This window comes from Bacillus rossius, chromosome 1 (assembly GCF_032445375.1).
Source record: "Bacillus rossius redtenbacheri isolate Brsri chromosome 1, Brsri_v3, whole genome shotgun sequence".
Taxonomy (NCBI): domain Eukaryota; kingdom Metazoa; phylum Arthropoda; class Insecta; order Phasmatodea; family Bacillidae; genus Bacillus; species Bacillus rossius.
The window spans coordinates 117,212,403-117,235,721 of NC_086330.1; the positions used below are offsets into that span (position 1 = coordinate 117,212,403).

Genomic DNA, 23,319 nt, shown 5'->3' on the forward strand with positions numbered 1-23,319 from the left:
CATTTCCAATCCTGTTTTCACAATCCATAATAAAAAGACATAATTTTTTGTGTAAATACAAACTTAACAAACCAGATAAATGAATGCATTTTCTTGATGGATAACTTGACTTGTTAATACTCATTAATTATTGGTAACATTAAAATTTAAGCCTATGATTATCATATGTATGTTGTTTGTAGTATTTTTTTGTCCTGTAGTGATAGTCCTGTCTGCAGTGTCTGCAAGTGTGTGTGTCTGCTTGTACGCAAGAGCCTACAAAGCTTGCAAAGCCTGCAAAGCTTTCCAAATTTGTAGTGCCTACCTATATGTAGTGTCTACTTGCATGTGAAGCCTGCCTGCATGTAGTGCCTGCATCGTTCATTGTGTGTGTGTTTGTTGTCACATTATGTATTTGTTTGTCTTGTATTGTGCCCACCTTAAAAGTTTTCTAACTGTTGGTGCATATGAATCAATCAACTCTTCAGTAAGCCTGTGTGAAAACTAGTTTTTTGTTGCAAAGTGAATATCAAGTTGAATGTTTAAAATATTCGTGAAGTCGAATCAAATTGCAAATATTGTTCTCGGCAAAGCTGTATTACTCTTATTTTTAAAAATAAGGATTGAAGTAAAAAAATAATTGTTAAACATTAGTAACTAGTTGGGCCCAATACATAACATCATTCAATAATATTATGAAATAAACATGCAAAATATTAATATTGAGCTTTCATAAAAGCAAATGAAGTGCCATCTTATTTTTTTTTTTTTTAAGTATCCAACTTTATTCAAGCAAAACCTTTATAACAAAAAAAGTAAATAATTTCATGAGCAAATCTTCAGCTTCCAATGTTTTAAAGCTTTGCAACAAATGCGAAGCTTCACATCAGATGCGAAGCTCTACATCACAACAGAAGCCTCAAATAAAACAAATAGCAAATTTCTTGGTGAAAAAAAATCAAATATTAAAAAGAGCTTAAATTGATTTGCCTAGTCGAAGCTTCGCATAGGCCTACCCTTCAGTGAAAATTTGTCATTTGGATAAAATTTGTTTTATTTAAAATGGACGAAACCCACATTATCTTCTGTATCAGACACTGAAATTCAGATCTGAAAGCTGCACAAGTAACAGTTCATGTTGGTAATAATACAATATCAAAGAATTTATGTTTTGACTTACCTCTTTATTGCCGTACAACTCAAGATATTTAAAATAAGCAACAGCAGACAGCTCATAGTAGCTGTACATTCTTTTTTGAGCATTTCGCCATATGTCCACCAGATAGCACAACTGCTCTGCTGAAGCTCCACGCAAAGCATTCACGTTCTGTAGTTGGCTTTGTATCATTTCTGATGTGTTAAAATATTCAGCCTAAAAAAAATTTACACAATGACATATTAAATTCCACTTTTATTGCTTTTTCATTAAAAATACTGCATGTTGGTGATTTTGACATCTTGATAGAAATTATGAATATAACACTACTTAATAATTTTATTCTTTTTTTTTAACAAAATAATATTTCTCATTAAAAAAGAGATAGTATCTATAGCCTGATTTCTAATTACAATAAAGTATATTTGTAATTCTATTGGGTGAATAAATTGAAATTTGTAATTTTGAAATCTAGTAAATACCTTAGTGAATAATTTAAGAAAACAGTTATACCACTGATTTTTCTTCTCATTTCTTTGTTTATTATTTTGTGTTTTATGTACTTAATAATGTTTGTGGTATTATTGTATTTGTTGTGGTAGCAGTCGTGTTTGTTATAAGTGTTGTAACCGCTAATATATGGTACTCTTGCCTTCGTGTGTTGGCCATGAGCTGTTCTTAACTGCTATGGTGCCGATGGGGGGTGAGAGTCCATATGTTTGTGGTGATAACCTTGTGTTTGTTTGTATATTTGTCGTGCCCACCATCCAAGTCTAACGAAGTCGGTGGGTATGTCGTAATTTTAAATAAGTAGATAAATAAGTAAATAAAAATAAAATTTGTTTCAAATGGTTTTGCTCTCTTTTTCTTGCTGTATTTATGCACAATAAATTATACACAATAAATGAGACAGTTAAATTCAATATTTATATGCGCTTTTTAGAATCTTACTATGTTATAAATTTATTGTGCAACTACAATTTAAAGTTATTAAACCACAAGTGATATTACAAAAATGGGTGTAGTGCAAGTATTTCCTTTGTTATCCCTCTGAAATGACGCATGTGGTCGGGTCTTTGGGACAAATAGTTGCCTGCAAATTATTTTCTATTAACAGGTTGCCAAAACGTAATGAATGGAATGAAAAATGTTAAGACCAACGTAAGTACCTACACAGAATGTCATAATATCACACTGTGAACAGAGTCAAATTAAAGACTGTTCTGAATTTAAAAAAAAAAAAGAGAGAACATAAATGCTCTGGTTATTGAGCTGTAGACAATTTTTTTTTTTTTTTTTTAAGTAGTGATGGGATTTTCGATACTTCGATACCTCGATACCTCTGATACTTGACGGAATCGCAAAGTATCGAGTATCGAAACCGTAAGTTCGATACATTTTTTCGATACCGGAATGCTTGTTCATTTGTATTGAATTAAGTTTTGAGTCGCCATCATACAAAATACAACTACAGTAGAACCTCGATGATACGTTCCCGTTTCATACCTTTTCCCGTGCCATACGCCGATTAATTTTCATCCTGTTCACAAACTTTTATTTAATTTTTTTCCGCATCCTGTAATGTAAGCTTGTGTATTTGAATCCACTTACGTCCACTAAATATTTTAATTTTTTATAACTTTTAATAAACTACACATAAGGTCTAATATAAGGTGACATATACGATGATAGTATGCTATACTGAAGACATGGCATTTGTAGTAGTGTACTTCACAAATAGTGAAATTACCTATAGTATTGTGTTCAAAGTCGAAGATGGTTGATCATGGCTGATGGACTTCTCGTACGTCGGACACGTTCAAACATATTCCGAAGGATTACGATGGTGGAGCCACATCAAGGAAGCCACATAATAGCGCCATAAGAAATACATAGAGCCAGAATACTTTTTTTAGATTTTAATGTCCTAGAAAATTATTTTTACAGGTTTTCGGTACCGAGCGAACGTTATTTGTGAGTGATATCTGTTTAATAACTTTCACTCCAGTTAGATATTTTCGCACGTCTGGAAACGTGATGGAGGTTGATGAGAGTTCACGAACTGCCCTATTGGGATGCGCGCGCTGTCTCTTGTTCATGCGTGAATGGATGAGTGGACAGATCACTTGCCTTGGTGCCAAGATGGTTCTGGTGCATCCCTTGTGTGGGTAAAAAGAGAGAGATTTTGTAGGTTTTCATTAATGCTTTTGCAATTCTGAGTTAAAACAAATACTTTATTATAATTGTTAATAGAGTTTTAAATACACTGTAATTTTATTCTCCTAAATAAGTTACACAACGATTATACTCTAAGACATTCCTGTGTGGTTAAAAAAGGTACCATTATTAATTTATTTATTTTTGAAATTTTTCCTGATGAATGCTGTTGTAGAGCTGAAATTGATGGCATTTTCTTCTTTACAGTAAATGGTGTTTTTTTTTTTAATGTAAACTTGTCTGTGTGTTAGCTAGTTTTTTTTTTTTTACATTTCTTCAAAAATCAGCTTTTCCTTCATTCCAGTTGCATAAACCTACTTAAAAATAATAATAATGAATGTAGATAAAAAAACTCATAAGTTTACATGTAAAGAGTTAAGTGCCAGTATGAGGTTCTCACAAAAATCACTTTAAAATTATACACAAAGACACAAATAAAATTCGCCCACATGAGCTCTGCATCTACAATTTTGTTGTCTGGTTTGCTGATGAAAGATGTGAGAGCAGTACTTTGTTCAGCAGCCCTCTGATTTCTCTGGTGTATCTGTGTGCTTTCGTGATGCCTAAGATCTTTCAGACCACCCTTTTGAATGTTAAAAGTCCGACCGACGCAATGAACACACTGCAGTAAAGTCCGTTTTACCAGCTTTCAGCCACTTTAATTCTATTTTCCACTCACATTTATATAGTTTTTTATACAGCATTCAATCTGGAGATGCCTTGCATTTTCTTTCCATTTCTTTCAATTACAATCTCCACAAAGATGCAAGCCAAATTTTTTGTACGTAACAATTACTTTAAAATTAACAACAAACTGTAAACACTCCGTCAAACCATCATAGAAATCGTTATTGCATGGTATAACAACCAGACTGTAAAAACACAGTCACAGATATCACTTCACACAAATATTACTGGGGGTGTTCCGTTACACACACGAACGCACCATCGCGCAGAAGAGAGAAACAGAACACGGTGTCTAAAACAACTGTCATAGATATTACGATGCACTGTATACTTTCATCCCTGAAATAAAAAATGCTCCCAGAAATAAAAGGTAGAGTGTGAATTGTTATCATCTTAGAAAAACTGAAACGACGTAGCAAAGTGAAGTGTCTCTTGATGACAAGTTATCTACGAAGTGGAGCGGGAGCAGTAAGTAAATATTTACGTTTGTGCGTTCGTCGATTAAAATATCCGTGGTTCGAAGTGCTCATCCGTTAATTTGTTGTAACTCCAAAATATCAGTGAAAACGGATAAAAACCGTAAAAACGGTAACCTTGTTCTAAACGAAAAAAGTAAAATTTATAAAAAGGTTCTAGTTTTCAAGCTATTATTCCATAAGTTTAAAATCCCTGTTAGTAGGGGGAGCGTGCCGGTTCCAGCACAGTGTAAAGAAAGAAACAGGTGGTTGTCTGAGTGCGTGTCCGGGGCAGGAGGTGGGCGTGGCACAACGTGGCCGGGTGGGCGTTGCCGGGAGCCACGTGGAGGGAATCGTGAGGTGGTTGTTGACGTCACATGGAGGCTGTGTGGATGGTTCTAAATAAGGGTTGCCGTTTTTACGGATTTTATCCGTTTTCACGGATATTTTGGAGTTACAACAAATTAACGGATGAGCACTTCGAACCACGGATATTTTAATCGACGAACGCACAAACGTAAATATTTACTTACTGCTCCCGCTCCACTTCGTAGATAACTTGTCATCAAGAGACACTTCACTTTGCTACGTCGTTTCAGTTTTTCTAAGATGATAACAATTCACACTCTACCTTTTATTTCTGGGAGCATTTTTTATTTCAGGGATGAAAGTATACAGTGCATCGTAATATCTATGACAGTTGTTTTAGACACCGTGTTCTGTTTCTCTCTTCTGCGCGATGGTGCGTTCGTGTGTGTAACGGAACACCCCCAGTAATATTTGTGTGAAGTGATATCTGTGACTGTGTTTTTACAGTCTGGTTGTTATACCATGCAATAACGATTTCTATGATGGTTTGACGGAGTGTTTACAGTTTGTTGTTAATTTTAAAGTAATTGTTACGTACAAAAAATTTGGCTTGCATCTTCGTGGAGATTGTAATTGAAAGAAATGGAAAGAAAATGCAAGGCATCTCCAGATTGAATGCTGTATAAAAAACTATATAAATGTGAGTGGAAAATAGAATTAAAGTGGCTGAAAGCTGGTAAAACGGACTTTACTGCAGTGTGTTCATTGCGTCGGTCGGACTTTTAACATTCAAAAGGGTGGTCTGAAAGATCTTAGGCATCACGAAAGCACACAGATACACCAGAGAAATCAGAGGGCTGCTGAACAAAGTACTGCTCTCACATCTTTCATCAGCAAACCAGACAACAAAATTGTAGATGCAGAGCTCATGTGGGCGAATTTTATTTGTGTCTTTGTGTATAATTTTAAAGTGATTTTTGTGAGAACCTCATACTGGCACTTAACTCTTTACATGTAAACTTATGAGTTTTTTTATCTACATTCATTATTATTATTTTTAAGTAGGTTTATGCAACTGGAATGAAGGAAAAGCTGATTTTTGAAGAAATATGCTTATAATACTTTGTTTTCTCCTGTGTCTTAGTTGCAAAAAAAAAATTTGGCACGAATGAAAAACATGTTTACAGAAATTTTCTTCTTACAGGATTTTACAGGATTTTTTATGGTCTAATACAGGATTTTATAACAAATCTTGGTGGCATCCCTGGTTTAGAACTTTCATTATAAATGGTTCTCTGCTTTATGTTGAGTTCTAGGATATCTTGTTTACTGTGCAATAAATATAGAATTTAAAATTTATGAGTTTATTTAACTTAAAAAAAGAAAAGTTAGATCCTTTTCACAATAAGGTGAGATTTTTTTTTGATCGGTCCTTAACATTTAGACTTAGACTCTTTATTGTCACCAGATTTACGAATTGTGTATAACTATTTATTTTGCTAATTTTATTAGACTATGCACCTACCAAAGTCTAAATATTCACTGAACACCTGCCAAAAATTACTCACCTCATCTTCAACAAAGGGGGAAGAGATGAAAGAGAAAGAGCAGAGGGTGTGAGCATGTATAGGAGCAACCTTGATTTTAGTGGTGCACCGATGCGGATACCGATGAATCGTAATCGGCGAGTATGGGTACTTACCGATTTATCGTAATCGGCGATTATCTTAACGATAACTTTGCCGATTATTTACGTCCCGGCGTAATTAAGTAGGTTTTTACCGTGTAATATTTTGTTACAGATTTTAGGACGAAATACCGTAATATTTGTATATATTACAAAATTCATCTAACTCCGTCATATCATAATTACAGATATTTCGTTAAGTTTAATAAATCTCATTGCCTCGAACAATAAAAAATACATTTTTCCTACACGTTTATTTACGTTTCGTCTTTTGTTTGTTTAGTGGCCTTGTTCATTACCTATAGCCAGAGACGTAAAATAGATGTCACGCAATCAAAATACCACAAACAGTTGCAGTGGATTCTATGACAATCAATCTTTTCGAGTCGTAGTAGCGGTTCAAAATCGTGGTCCCGATACCTTCTAGAGTTTATCACTGCATTTTACCAACTCGTTATGGGCGTCTTTGGTAACATTATCCGTTGTTGTGTTATTTGTATGTGACGTGAAAAGTGAAAAAGTATTTATAATTTTATATATTCAGTCAACATAAATAAAATAACATGTGCTAGAATTGGTTTTTAGTCATTTTTATATCATTATAGTGAGATGGCGAGTAGGGAGAAAAAAAATAAAGTGTGGAAACATTTTTCCTTAAACTCAAGTGAACAAAATAAAGCAGCATGTTTACATTGTTAAACGGTAATTTCTTGATGCAACCTTATGTGATAGTCGATAATAATGCTAGTTTTCCGCAACAAAAACTTACCCATTGTAAATTACAATTATTAGACTGTAGTTCAAGTTGTTTACAATAACAAATATTTAAATAGAAGTTAATTTAATTTACACTTTGCAATGACTTAATAGTGTATTTTATATATTTTTATACTGGTATTATAACTGTATTCTCAATTTTACCTAATCTTGTTATTAAATTCACACGGGAATAAAAATTTTTGTGTGCATTATTACCCTTAAAAAAAAATTTCTTCATTATAATCGGTAACTGAATCGGTATCTGCCGATTATTGCTCTCATAATCGGTAATCTAATAGGTAATCGGTAAAGTCATATCGGTGCACCACTACTTGATTTGTATTTCTTCAACTCTGGCACATGTATCACTAATGATATAACAAAACTATTTGGTTTAGCAATATATATTTTTAATTACCTTTATGTAAAGTAAGAGACAGGACAAAATGCTGTGTATGTAGTAGTATAACATGCCATATTCACTACTTTATCTAGTCAAGTGTTCATATTATTTCGTAACATTATAAAAGTAAGCACACATTCTTCACTGGTAAGAACAGTGCCAATACCTCAATGTCCTCCTCGTCAGAAACAGCCCTGGTCTGGCTGAGGATGGAACACACGACATCTGCATCTTCCTTGGACGTTCCCGGAGGCAGGGAGCTGGTGACGGCGGCCCGCTCGCTGCTAGACAGCTGGTCGTTTGCCTCGATGGCAGCGTCCACAACCCGCCGCCCCCAGCGATAGCACCACGCCCCCAGCTGGTGCCAGGACTTGGCCAGTGAGGGACACGCCGAGACCGATGCCTGCAGCAGCTGGCCCACCAGCAGGTCATTGCTGGGAATCACCTGCGTGCCGTTCTTTGTGGCCATGTGCGCATCTGCCAAGAAACAAGCGACTTTCCTCTTATTTTGGTCCAAACTCAATTGTGAAAAATGTTACCAAGCTCAAATAAAACTAGATTTTATTTAGGTAGTGAACAAACAACCAAACAAAATATTCATTCTCATATATTTAGAACCTTTTATAGAAAACTGGAGGGAACACAATGTTTTCATTTTCCCATCTGGAGTACCGAGAGATGTAGACCCTAATTTAACCTTTAAAACGTCAAAATTGCAAAATTTTGTCAAGAATGTACGAACATTCTGGTTAAAGTCATGGGAAACGATTTTCAGGTTAGTCAAAATATAATGTAGATGTACAGGTTGCAAAATTTCATCAATCTCAGAGTAGAACTATAGATTTATATAAAAAATTAACCCACAAACACTATTTTAAAAGAATATAGATACCTAATAATTATAAATGGTGGTGAACAGTCAAAATTTAAATGATTACTGCATAACATTGTGCCGTTTATCATAATTTTTGGGGACAAGTTATGAATTTTAAGTTTAGTTTTCATTTTTAAAGAAGGAAACCAAAAAAATAAAGTCGCATTTTTAATTTCCTTTAATTTTGATTCCATTACTGTACTCTCCGACATAATCTTGTGCAACCCAGTGCACCTGCGCTTGTTCGCAGGCCCAATTAGATACTTTTTGTGACGATTGGTTATCACAGCACCTCGGCCACAGTTTAAATCACGTTTTCTCCCTGTAACAGTATGACTTTTCGTGCAAGCGAACGCTACCCCAAGCCCACCGCTAGCATCTTTCATTTCTCAGAGGCCAGCATAGGTAAGCTGTTTGGCAGCACGTCGAGGAGCATATTACAGTCTGCGGCAATGCCTCGAAATGGTCCACACGACGCTTTTCCCAGGTGACATAGCAAGTTTTGACCCCCCCTTCCCTCTTCTTCTCCCCTGTGGCTTCTTGGGAACTCCTACCTGGAGCATTGACCTCCAGTGAACCTGCGCAGGGTACATTGTCTCTCCAAGGACATACGCCCTTGTCCGACAGAGCCCTCAGCGAGCTCTAGCGGCGGCAAAAATCCCTAACCTAGCTCTGTCCGCTGGTTGCGAGTGCGCCCAGTGCACTCTAGCGGATGTTTCTGTGACCCTCCAGCCAGTTTCTCCTCTTGGCCGCCAGAGCACACTACTCAGCTCTCCCATAAGAGACAGCTTGTCACAATCGACTTTGGAAGCAGTCGTGGTAGGATTGCGACTTTGGTCCGCCCGCGACACTGGTAAACACGCGGCGAGCACTTTTTCCGCCTGCTTAGCCTTTTGGGCATCTTCGGGTATCTTCGGTACACCCCCGCCCCCCAACCTTTGTTCCAGGGCTGAACCCTGTTTTTAACCAAGACTCTTTCCGCGCGCCCCGGTACTTCGGCGCGCGGGTCCTTTCTGGCTGGTAATACCGTAATCATCGACGCTTGTCTCCGCCAAGAAGAACGTCATCACTTGTACCATGTAATCAACAGACTACGAGGGATGAACTCCCTAATTTAGCTAGAATTGTTTAGCCAGCCAGTAGAGTTTTTTAATAGTCGCAAAGTGTTAGAGTAATTTTCTTTTTCTGGTTTTATTTAAATTATATTAAATGACGGAATTCTTTGTAAAAATCGTGTCGCGTGTGTCGGGACTCCAATGCGCGCCTCCACCCTGAGTGACTGCATCATCCACCCTGCATTGGTGTGAGTGTTTATTTTCTCTTCGCTAGATTCCCCCCCCCCCCCCCCAAACCCTTTTCAGGCCTTTTGGGCCAATGTTTTTCAGGACTGTTTGCAAACAGGTCTTATTCGCAAGAATGGATTTTTGTTGCGGGCAGGGTCCAAGAGACCAAGATACTGATCCGAGTCCAAGATCCAAGGACCACCATCCATATAACAGTTTCCAAGTAACAGCGTACGAGTAGCCGGCATCACGAGCCTATTCCCGCGGCAAGACACCCCCCCCCCCCCCCCCCCAAGCTTCTGAATTTACTGTGCTTTTAAAAACATTGGAAAAGTTTAAATTTAAGTGCGTGGCGGACAGCATGGCAATTTTGGACACCAAATGAAATTATGTATATATTTTTGTTAATATAAAAGTGCATAAGACAGCAAAAGTTTAAAACAAATTTTAGATTCTTTTGTTAAATGTTAAATTTATTATATTTTTATTATTGTAACTTAGTATTATGCATTGTCATAGTTATTTGCGGGCCGGCCCTAGTTTAACCTAAATTAATGTAATGGTTATTATATGTAACTGCGCTACTTAACCTATCTGTGATTTTTTTTTATTTCTCACCACGATGCTATGCATCTAGCGTAACGTCATAACTAAAGAAGGTTATTTTTTAATAAATGAAGTATTCCAATAGACATTTTTGCAGTATTTATTTAAAACAAATAACGATCCTTTTTCTCCCCATTTGTTTTAGGGGAAAATCTAAATTAGTTTGTCTGACCTCTCGTTGCTCCCTCTGATGTTATTTTTGTTATTTACTTAGCTCTCCTTTTGTTTTGCTCACACACTTCCGTTTCTTTTACAGCCACTTGGGCATTTATTTTTGTTAGTAGCACGAGAGTCAGCATCCAAGTTATTTTAGACAATATCGGGTGATCAGATGAGAAGGGAGCATTGACGGAATGAATAGATGGGGAAAACAGGAGTACCCTGAGAAAACCCACCAAGTTGGAGGGAAGTAAGGAAAACTAGTCTACCACTGTGTCCTCTAATAATTTTGAAGGTACACTTGTAAAATATTAATACAGACACGTACTAGACAACACACATATAAATGGCAAACCAAAATGTTTGTGTTTGCCTTTTCTTTAACCTAAATGAATTACTCATGTTATTGGAAGTGATGATGTGCCAAACTAAGCTTTCTAGATCTGTTAAACCTGCCTTTGGACCTATAACACACACAAAACAAAATCACATCATAAACAAAAATATTATAATACTTATGACAGTTCGTTATATACAAAAATAAAAAGATGTTAATCGCCAATTGTAGTTTTTGTTTTATTTTTCAAAGTAGAATGCTGCACTGATAAATTAAAAAACTTTCAAATTTTTCTCACTCATTCCCCTCATAGATCCGCCTGTTGAGAAATGCTTGCAGCTCGAGCGATGAAAATTAACGAAAACAAACGTAGCTTAAGTCCTTCAGTAAAATCTTACTGTAAGTACACGAAATCAGTGCGGCCTTAAACAGGGCCGCACCCAGCGAAACCAAATTTTACAATGAGCCAAACGCCGACGAAGGTGGTCACAATTTCTAATTAGAATGGCCGAATGAAAATATAAAAACAATTATGTTAACTTAAAACTCGACATGGCTCTGACCACCAACATTAAATTTTCTCTTCCACAAATTACTACATAATTTATGAGAAGCCACCGAACACGCCCTCCTCGTGCAGCGATCGACAGACGACTGGTGAAGTCATGCCACCTTCTTCATCACGCAGGAAGGAGAAGTCACATGACCTCACCGACCAATCACACACACGCTTCATTCACACAAGCCAATAAGAATAAACGACACACCTTGAAAACAGTTTTCTACACACAGAGCCACGGACTTTACACTCTCTATCTCCCACATCGTGAGACAGTAGTTATCACTTAGTTCCCACGACCAGTGGGGGATCCCAGCTTTTGTCTCTGTTACCGGGGAATCACTGTTTCGTTCTCTCTCGCACTTACAGGCCTCTTATGCCTCTCTCTAATACATCCCACACCAAATCCATTGTTCTAGAACCTTATGTAAGAGCAATCATTTTACAAAATTAAACTTATTTAGAAAAACCTGAAAAAGTAGACCAAAACAGGCAAAAATCCAGTACGGCTTATTTGCGAATAATTACCTAAAAAATAATAATTATTTAAAATGTCTGTAAAAATACATTGTATATTCTTAAAACACATAGCACGTGCCAATATCAACCCTTAAATACATAAAAACGGTAAAAATATTCTTAGCAAAACTTTTTTAAGAAATATTTACATGCATGAAAACAGTTTATAAGAAAAATATTTAGATAGGAGGGTAAGGGTCTTGCAACATTACATACTGTAACTTTTTTCATATTTTTATGTTGAACATGTCCAAATGAATTAAGTAAGAATAAATTGCATTTTTGTGAATACAGTAAACTCTCGCAAATCCGGACCCCGAGAATCCGTGGTACTCATAAATCCGTGGTGTTTTGTAACCGAAAAACAAATGTTTTTTTTATAAGCGTTCTGCAGTGTTGTGGTGCGCTGTGTTCCCACGGTAAAAAAGTGAATGTGCCGCGTCGTGTAACTACGATACACGCACTCGCATCTCTGTTATTTTTTTCCGCCTGTCAAAACGCGTGACATCTGACACGAACAAAATAAAAGACGCGCTGAGAGTGTAGGCTATTTAGATAGTGGGAAGATAAATGTCTCACGATAGAGAGCAACTGCTTAGTGGAGCGTTTCCAGTAGCTCAGAGTAGACGTGCACAGCAGTTGATTGTACATATTTAAAGGTTTTACTGAGTGTGGAGAATTATGAAGGTGAAAAGAAAACACGTAACACTGACATTAAAACAAAAGCTTGAAATATGTGACAAGTTGAATCGTGGTGTACGTGTTGCAGCAATCGCGCTTGAGTATGGTATTGGCGAGTCAACCGTGTATGACATAAAAAAACAAAAGGAAAAACTCAAAGCTTTCGTAGCAGAGAGTGAGTCGGAAAATAACTGTCTGAAACGCAAAACTCTTCACACGCCCAAACTACAGGAATTGGACTCTGCATTATTTAAGTGGTTTTCATTAAAGAGGTCAGAAGGTGCGGCAGTATCAGGGCCGATGCTAATCGAAAAAGGGAAGGAATTTTATGAGAAGATGGAGTTGACAGAAGCTTGCACATTCTCTGATGGTTGGCTAACCCGTTTCAAAGAACGACATGGAATAAGAAAACTTGATGTGTCAGGTCAACAGAAATCAGCCGACACTGAAGCTGCTGACAGATTTCGCACTTACTTAGCAAAGCTGATAAATGAAAATGAACTCTCTGCAGACCAAGTCTATAATGCCGACGAGACTGGCTTTTTGTGGAAATGCCTTCCACATACAACTCTAGCTGGTGGGAACGAAACAGCTGCACATGGCTTCAAACAAAATAAAGAACGCATAACTGTACTGGTGTGTGCTAATGCTGCAGGGACGCACAGAGTGAAACTGACAGTTATAGGGAAATATGCCAAACCACGGTGCTTCAAGGACGCGCCCCATGTTTCCCTTCCAGTCCACTACAAGTCACAAAGCAATGCTTGGATGGATTCTGAGATTTTTTTGTGGTGGTTTATGAATGTTTTTGTGCCGAGCGTAAAAGCACACTTACAGGCTATAAATAAACCCGACAACAGCAAAGTTGTTTTGCTACATACACACACACAGACACACAATATATCACACAAAACAAGCACAGGTAAGAAGACAAAATAATAAAAATGTGAGTGATTCTTTCAGTACTTAACAGAGATGTGTAACATCTCACCTTGGTAACAAGCAAATTTATGTGTCTTCATGTTGCAATTACACTTATAAAACAAAACTTGGACACAAAATTTAATGTATAATTTGTTTTAAATAATGCTAAGCATGAGAAATATACACAAATTATGTTTCCAACTAAATTTCTGGACGCAATTCACACGTATTTTCCGCCCGAGCCATTAGATTTTACTGTCTCAGCAACTAGATGAACTATCGAATCATTCCATTTGCAGACCGCAATTTTAAACTAAATAAAGAAACATGCTACGATAAAAGCCAAAAAGACTTCAAAAAATACTCTAAAACCGCGGCTTTGAGCTTGATTTTTGACAAGGAATTTTATTAAAATACTTCCCATCTTGTTAAAAAAAAAATCACGAAACATATAATACTTAAACATTCCCTTTAGCTTTAGGAACTTTGGTTTGCACTATCCGCCACAAATGGCAGCATAATCGTTACGTGTTTCCTTTCCATGCGACTTCCGCTCCATTCACGAAATTACTCCTACCAAATGCTGTATACAGAGAGCTAAGATGTCAAACATCAAAAACATAATTGAAGAAATTTTTTTTTTGTCAAAAATAGGTAGGTGACTTACCAAACAAAGTGGTATCTGCGCATACAAAAGACTGCTCGTAAGCGATGAGTTTCCTGACTGGGTTGAGATCGCTGTCCTGCGACACCTGCATGCCTTGCTGCAGCCACTTGGCGAGGCAGAGCAGCAAGCGCGACCGCTTCTCCGCCAGCTGAGAACCAGCGTCCGACAGGCTCAGGGCTGTCACCACCATCACCTGCGTCGCGGCGTCCAGCTTCTCCAAGCTGAGACAGAGTTCACACCTAGCTGTGCCACATCACGTCGCAGCCAACCACGCTATGGCAGTGAGGTGCGGGATATAACCACACCCATGCTTGAAAATTGTTTGGTGCCAATTAATCAACTGACGCACACTTGAAAAAGTAAATGTCGCAGATATACAGGGGCAAAAGAGAAAGAACGTCTTGGTAATAATTATAAGCTATCAGAATGCCTTTCTCAGACCAAACAAGTTTATAAAAGGATAATATGACCTTTATAACCTTTCAAAATATGCATTTAAATAAATGCACTTCATAAATAGGGACCCAAAAAAATTAAACACAATGACTGAATACGTTCATATAATATAGCAAAATGGGTGCAAAGTTATAATGTAAAAAAAATAGAAGATGTAAAAAAGGTATAATAGTTTTAAAATTCTGTTCCAAACTTAAATTTTTGCTTTTTTTTACCACTTCATATTTATATTTATATCATAATTTATATCCATATTTATAATAAATTAAGTCTACATCTGCAAATACTCTTTATAACCTTCATAAAATTCAAACAACATATTAAGATAACATACTGAAGTATCATGAAGACACATGGTAAGTATTAAATAAAGGAAACCACCAATTCCTATAATTTAGCATAAAGAGAAAGTTTCAAAATGTTATTATAACAACTAAATTAAATAGAGCGAGACTAAATGTACATAAAATCCAATATAAGATTTGTTTCACTAGAATGAACAATTAATCTCAGCCTAAACTATTAAAATTACTTATTTTCAAAATGTAAAAAAACTAAGAAGATTTGTTCGAAAGATTTCCAGGAAACAATATTTTTCTCCACTTGAGAAAGACAGCTTATTTAACCAAAGATATGAAGAAATAAGATGTATATTTAATTGCTACACACAGCAAAAAAGCAACATATCACTATATATTAACTCTGTATTATAAAACAATACTACATTCGACATAAAAAATATATAATTTTAAAAATTTGTGGCTTGGGTAGCAAATCTATGGTGTACCATGACATGCTTTCAGAAATGACATCCTTCAACACGTGGGAAATAGTTGTACTAAACTCCAAACTTCATGTTTTCAAAAAAAAAAAATCAGAATTTCATCATAATTCGTGAATTTCTTACTTTGCTATTTTTTGGGGTCCCTAATCATAAACAATTATGAACGTGATATTTTTACGTATTGAATAAGAAAATTTTGATAAGGATCACAATCTTTGCTGCTACAGCTTGAGTTTACTTGGCTAGTGGGTTCCAACCGCATCAAAAGTGAAGAGTTCTAATATTTAAAATATTACGAAGTAAAACATGATTTACCTGAACAAGAGCTTAGCCACCTCAGTGAGGCTCTTGACTTTCCACGGATCGACCAGGCTGAGGGCCAGGGAGTCACTGCCCGACGCCACCACGGCTCGAGCCACCTCCTCCAGCGTGCCGTGAGTGTCATCGCAGCTGGTCGAGAGCACCTCGCCGTCAACGTACCCCAGCAGCAGTCGCTCCGACAGCTTGAAGTTGCCTTCCTTGCGGGCTGCCCTCGCCGTGTTCAGCTGCAGGCGAGAGGTGTTCACACCCAGATCCACCGAAACCCTCTGGAAGTATCTGGCCCACCACAGGACGTAGTTCAACAGCCCCGACGTCAAGCCTTCTATGCTGAGATCACTTTCACTCTGCCGATCAACACAATTAACACAACATTAAAATAGAAACGTTAACTAGCAATATGAATTACTACAGTATTTTCATGCACATAACATTTTGCATCAAAAAATAATAAAGCTTTTTTTTTTGGTTCAGAAACCAAAATTTTTTTCACCACAAATATACATAAACTAACGTCACTTGAAAGTGAGATATAATATTATCATAATCATATATATAAGGAAAAACTGTTTTCTTTGTCAAATCAGTGGAGCAAGCTAACCAAATTCATAGCCAATGTAAATTTAACTAAGCCTAAGAGTTTCTATGAACTAGCAGGCCTAAGTAAGCCATACACATTAACCCAATGGTGACTAATATTGTTAGAATATTTTCATTATTTTCATTAAACTTCATGTATCACAACAGGATATAAATATAATTAATTTTATATTCAAAATGATGTTATTGCTACAAGCATGAATACTATTGATTAAAGAACTACCAAAAAAGATAATACCATTAAGGGGCCCACCACGTCAGGGGTATCTGTGTTAGTGAGGCGGGATGATAAGCACAACGCTCGCTGGAGTTTCTAGCGCGGTATAGCCTCTAAGCGCAAGGCTCTGAATTGATGCGCAGTCTTCTCGTCATCACAGGATAACTATGAAATTTTAGCGGTGACCTTAACATTATATTGGGGAGAAATGAAAATAAAGGTGTAATGCAAGTCCCGCAAGTGCTTTCAAGAATCTGTACCGGTTGTTTTACGCCTAAAATTTACTTTGAAAACATGCGTTTTAGCCATTTTACCTCTTCTAAAAATACAGTTTAAAAACTTAATCCAAAATAAAAAGTACTTTTCGGCCCTAAGCAAACTCTTAAATGCGTTTCATAAGAAAACTCCACCCGGATATCTTGAGTAGTTTTGAAATCACGTTTTTCCTGAAGCTCTGCGCACCATGTGTGTGACTGGGTAGGCGGAGCCCTTAACTAAATATGCAGAAATTTATTGAGCCCTTTATTATAGCATTGTTAAGTTCTTTGCATTTAAAAGCATAAATGATAACCTACCTGCATCATGTATGGTTTGAACAAAGAAATAAACAGTGATGGGTCAAATCCCAATTTTCTTGAATCAATCCAAATATTGAATTTGAATTTCAAAAAGTACCTCAAATATACATTTCAAATCCAAATCATGGGTCAAGGGTCAAAAATAAAACAATACACAAGAAATTAAAAATATTAACTATGGTGTTGAAACATTCTACCCTTTAAATGTTTCTTTCACAAACTTAGTTTCCTCTACGGACAAGATTATGCTGTTAATTGCAATAAAACTGAAATAACACCGATAAGAATGCCAAAACACAGCGTAACACCGAAATGCAAGTTATTCTACCATATAGCACCAAAATTCAAGTTCTATCATGGAATTACGTAGCATTTAACAAATAATTAATTCAAATTGTAAAAAAAACTATCTTTTAATGATTGATATACAAGGAATGTAGTTATTTCCAGACAAAAATGGTACCATAGTACATGGATCAAAAAATAAATTTAATTAATTTTATTGTGCATTACTTAGTGAATCATTTTTAAAACACAAATGCCTGCTAATTTATTATTAATTATCTGTAAGTATTGATTTTAGAGCAATTTATTACAAATTCTTTTATGGTAATAATGCAACATATAATTTTGACCACTATATTGGTGGAGTAAGTACAACAAAAAAGCTTTTATAAAAATAAAAATCCATAATTAAATCTTTTGTTTTAAAAATGAAATTGGTTCAAAAAAATAAAACCATAACTTCTCTCTATATATTACATGTTATAAGCACAACTTGGGGAATAATTAACAGCATAGGTACGGAAAAAAAATTTACCCAGTAAAGAGCTTATCAGAGTCAAATTTTTTAATGTTACTTTATTTCCTCTAGTATTTTTGTTGGAATCTAATTACTTTGAATATTGAATACTTCAAATACTAAGAATTTAATGGTATTTGGGGGTATGAGGATATTATTGGCCCATCCCTAGTAATAACATTTCATATTCTTAGCTTGAATGGCATCTCAATTTATTATTGGATGGAAATTGTGTTAGAAGATGCGAATTTACATTAAATACATTTTCGCATACTGCTGGGCCATGGTAGTGACCAGAAGCTGGCTCACATATTTCAGGTTGTGTAGTATTCATGATCGTCCTAAATTCAGATGCTTCTTGTGTACAAGACCATTTCTTATTTGGGTAGATAATTATTGAAGAATTTAAAATTTGAAGTTTTTGGTTGAGGTATTATAAACCTATGTTGAATTCTTTTTAAATATTTGAAGCCATTTGTTTGTATTCCATATTTCAAGTGAAGAATAAATGTAATGATCAGTGGCTAAAAGTGCACCCACCAGGACATTCACAGAGCGACAAGGCTTGCCGAGGAGCAAGTGCTGCACGTTGCACGCTGCGTTATACGTTACGGCCGATTCCAATAGAAATTCTGACGGAAGATGACGCATCGCTTCTTTCATGTGGTACTGGCTTATATTTACACATTCCTGTACAGCACCTATTCTGGCCTTACTGAAAAAGAGATACAATTCGCTGACATACATTTAGAGCACAATACAACACTAAAAAATCTTTTAAATGGCCTAACGTTATCTCAGGTTAATAAAGGTTAAAGTACTAAATTATAACTTTGTACAAATGCACAAAAAACACATTTAGCATCCATGGAAAACTATTGGAATTCTACCAAATACTCTTTTTAAAGATCCGTAAAAGTAAAATTGTTCTAATTCTAAATACATGCTAAGACTTTATATTTTATAAAATGCTACAATGTGCTAAATTAGGGCAGTAATAAAATTCATTAAAAGCGCAAGTATTTAAATAAAATTATTTTTCAGAAGTCTAAGGGTTCACAAGAACATAATTATTATAATGTAGAGCCACACAGCCAATTTTTACTATAAGCAAAGTTCTGGATTAAGCTTGGAAGATGTAAAATAACTATTAGAGGCAGTGCAAAAGAATTCCAACTTTAGAAAAAATCCATCAACAACAGTTTCCATCCTGTGGCTGGGTCAGCTAAGTAAAATGCCTCCATCTTCCTCTGCCCTTCCACCATTCCTAATTCTTCACTTTAAACCAGTTCTTCTTCTCTCTCCTGGACTACTTTAAACTACCTGCTTTACCCATCTCCTCCTCCTTCCTGTGTACTTCAATGCCATCATTTTCCTAGGTAGCCTCTCTTTTCCCATTCTCAAGACATGGCCGTAACGTCACATTCTCACTTTTTCAATGATATTATTGAAGTTCTTTATTCTGCTCTTTCTTGCACTACCGTGTTTTCTCGTATAATCGTCGCACATTTTATTCTAAAATCAAGTTTGAAAAGTAGGGGTGCGACGATTGTGTGGTAAAAAAATTTTTTTGTTAGGTAAAGTTATTCATAAAAACAAAACCCGTTCATGGAAAGTACGTTTATTTAAAAAAAGGTGGAGTATACAATAGCACGGCAAACAATCTATATTACTAATTCCTTAAACAAAAACCTTTCTTCAACTTTAAATAGAAAAACCAAAACTCTAACGCGAACGCAAGCCACTTGAATCTGACGTGAACTATCGTGTCGTAGTGTCGTAGTACACACTTGCCACGAAAGAATGCGGGCTATCAAATGTAGTTAACTCGGCACCTGACAGAGAGCGCGCGTTGCATCCAATCGGCGAGATATCGATATTCGACTACGTGCGCGCGCTCTATACGGGAAGCAACATAACCAAAGTAACAAAACACGAATGATGCGCTGGCTACATTTTTATAAGCGGTACGCCACGGTAACGCAGACAATCAGGTAAAGGAAATAACCTTTAAAAACGTCTTTATAAGAAAATTTACACGTCAAACAACTTTGTATTTTTCCGTTAATTTATTAAGTAAGTGGTAATGACCGAATAAATATTAGATTTCTACCTTAAAATACATTGTTTCATACGGAAAAGATACCTATAGAAAGCGCTTGGCATCTACTAGCGGGACCAAAAACATCATGCGACGTTTACGCGAGAAGTTTTTTTATCTCAATTTTGACAGCCTAAAATATGGTTGCGACGATTACGCGCGCTCGACCATTATGCGATAAAACACGGTATTTCATTTCTGATCCTGTCTCACCTCGCAACTGACAACATACTTCTCATAAACTTCATTCCTATTGCTCTGATTTCCAGGGAACACATATCTCTTATCTACAGTCCAAGTCTCTGCTGCACAAGTGACTACGGGCACAAAGTACATATGAATTGTAAAACACTCTTTTGGTCTTTAATGGCACCTCCCTTTTCATACCAAATGCATCCCCTTAGTGTCCTCACCTTACATTTCCTCCTTGTTTTTTTCCCCTCCCTCCAATACACTTCCTAAATACATGAAGGTTCTGCCTGTTTTAACTCAACACCATCTATTTCAATACATCGTCCAACTTAATTTTTATTGCTCATCATGCCCATCATTTCACTCTTATTAGTGCTGAATCTCATACCACATTTCCTCACTTCCTCATTCCATGTCTTTTACTGCTCTTGCACTGCATCTTCCTTATCTCCCCAAATCTTTTAATCATCAGCAAATAGCATGGCCTTCATCTTTCCTTCTCTAACATTATCTTCCACTCTCTTTATTATTCGCTCCATCACTACAATAAATAACAATGGAGACTGCCCTGCTTCAAGACATATACACAAAATGTAGTAATAGTTATACAGTAAAACTCTGTTAAGACTTTTTCAAAGGACTGGATGCTAAAAACTTCTTAACAGGGAAAACTTCTTACAGGGGAAATACATTGGTTAAAATTCGGTCACTATAAAAACCAAATTTCCTCAAATAACATACTGTATATTTATAAAATTACCCTCACCTATTATTATCAGCGTACTTGGAAAACTATACAATTACATCAATAAACTGAATTATATACACTGAATTAAATGTAATAAGCACAATTAAAAAACTTATTTAAACACTAGCAAAAAAATTACTGTTTTGAAAAATATTGTGTCAGCTTTGATTGTTTTAACACATTTTCCCACTGACGCATTACAAAATTGACAAGTTCCCACAAACCCTTGCTCACACTATCAGGAACATTTTGTGTTCAATGCACAAATATCTTCAGTTTGTCCAAGTGATCAAGCGCTTCAGAGTATGTGAAACCTCGATTCTACGTACACTCACGGTTCTCCAAAATTTGTCCTTACGACCGAGTTGTACATATGAACCAGCGAGGCCAAATTACGTCCATTTGTGGCTATTCCCCCCCCCCCCCCCCCCTCAATTTTCTACACCGCTGCCGCGGGAAATGAATTGCCATTGCCGTGTCCTGCTGCCACTGGAAATGACCTGCCGTGTCTATATATTATGCTGGTGTATTTTCGATTGTAATTACATTCTATTCGTGCAGAAACAACACTTGAGCTAATCAAACGTAAAAAAAAAAAACTCGACACTGAAGGCAGTATCGTAAGCCCCATTTTTACATTTTTTTATATTTTATATCAATAAAATAATATTTAACACACCATATATTTGCTCAAATAAAAAAAATACTGTGGCCCGTGGGTACTTTAAGTGTAGATAAGATTAGCTAGTAGGCCTAAAAACATCGTGAAAAACATAAGGTTTATAGTCGGCAATGAACATTTTAAATCACAAAATATACATATATTATAACATGAAAAGTTGCTTTTATTTCTAAACATGTAATAATTTAAGCCTAGGCATGTAAAAGTCAGAGTAATTATAGTAGGGGACAATCTAAAATGCACGAGGGAAAAACGTAAATTCACGAATGTATAAACTTAACGGGAATGTCGGAAATATTACGTGGCTGCTTGTAAGTTCTGATACTGTATTTATGTCACAATTTAGCCGAAATACTGGTACGAGACATAAACTTCACAAGATAAAATGAGCGGAGTCTTGGTAACTGTTTTATACATACTGTATTTTATAATTTCGGAAGTATTGTACAGTTGACGCATATTTTTTAAACTAACCATTTATTTCTGGGGATCGTAAATAATTAATTATTGGTATCAAGAAATCAAGATGAACGTAAACTTGAACATGTCACAGCAGCAAGAAAACCGGTGCGTATACCAATAAACTGGTATTAGAACTGGACAAAACTGGTACACGGGAGGTGGAGCTTATATTTATTTCCGCTAAGCTCGCATCTATTGGCTGGCTGCTGATGGAAGGTCATGAGTCTGGGCGGAGCATAGAGTGAGTTATACTGCGCATGCGCAGCTCAGGGAACAAAGAGAGCCAGCCGGCGGCTACGCCGCGCCATAACAGCAGATGGCCAAGTACAATGACCTTTCTCCGCTTACGGCGCACTATTGACGGTAAATTTCCATCAATTTGCGCCCTTCGTTTATTATGATTAATAACCACAAAATCACAACTAAAAAGTTTGCCTAAAATCACACTTAACCTAAAACCCCTTGATTTCAGGTTATCAATTACTGTTTACTGAGCACAATATAAAGTGCGCACACTGCTTGCAAAAAAACTACACGTGGAAAGATCAACGAATAATGGTTGGTGGTAATACTGGTAATGTGGTTTGCTGTATATTATTCCGGAGTTACAATAGCCCGTCGCCTCCTTCCGTCACATTTTCATCCCTCAACACCACGAATCTAGGCACGCGATTTACAACAATGCACCTCGTCCGTTCGTCAAAACATTTTTCGAAATCAGTGCAGCCAACAAATGTGAACTTTAATGGTCTAATGTCAGAGGAAATGCCCATATAAGTTAAATATTTTTGGTGATCCTGTTCACGTTTGAAAATCGTACAGAAACTCGTGTTCCCGTACATAATGGATCAGCAAATCTTCAGAAAAATATGAAGTTATTACAGTTCATACAGTTCAATGAGTTTTTCAAGCTCCAATGCATATAAGGTTAACCAAACTGTGAACAGTTGAACTAACACAAACAAACTCCACTGACTTGTATTCGGATAACAATTGACTGGCGCGACCAACCATAGATATAATTTCATCCGTTCGTCCGTCAAAAGTATAAGTTTGCCAAGCTTTTGACGGACGGACGGATGAAAATTTTCGAGCTCTCTTATTTTCTGCAGGTCACG

The 23,319-nt window shown here is 36.4% G+C and overlaps 1 protein-coding gene across 2 annotated transcripts in view; it reads right to left on the minus strand.

The window, feature by feature from the left end:
• Positions 1–23,319, minus strand: part of LOC134542984 (serine/threonine-protein kinase SMG1) — a 322,401-nt gene that overhangs the window by 181,767 nt on the left and 117,315 nt on the right. For both annotated transcript variants that reach the window (XM_063387640.1, XM_063387630.1), the window contains exons 21-25: positions 18,557–18,731; positions 15,817–16,166; positions 14,262–14,482; positions 7,819–8,129; positions 1,160–1,351 (exon numbers count right to left, since the gene is read on the minus strand). In XM_063387640.1, the coding sequence (XP_063243710.1) occupies positions 1,160–1,351; positions 7,819–8,129; positions 14,262–14,482; positions 15,817–16,166; positions 18,557–18,731 (1,249 nt within the window). The remainder of the gene's footprint in view (positions 1–1,159; positions 1,352–7,818; positions 8,130–14,261; positions 14,483–15,816; positions 16,167–18,556; positions 18,732–23,319) is intronic.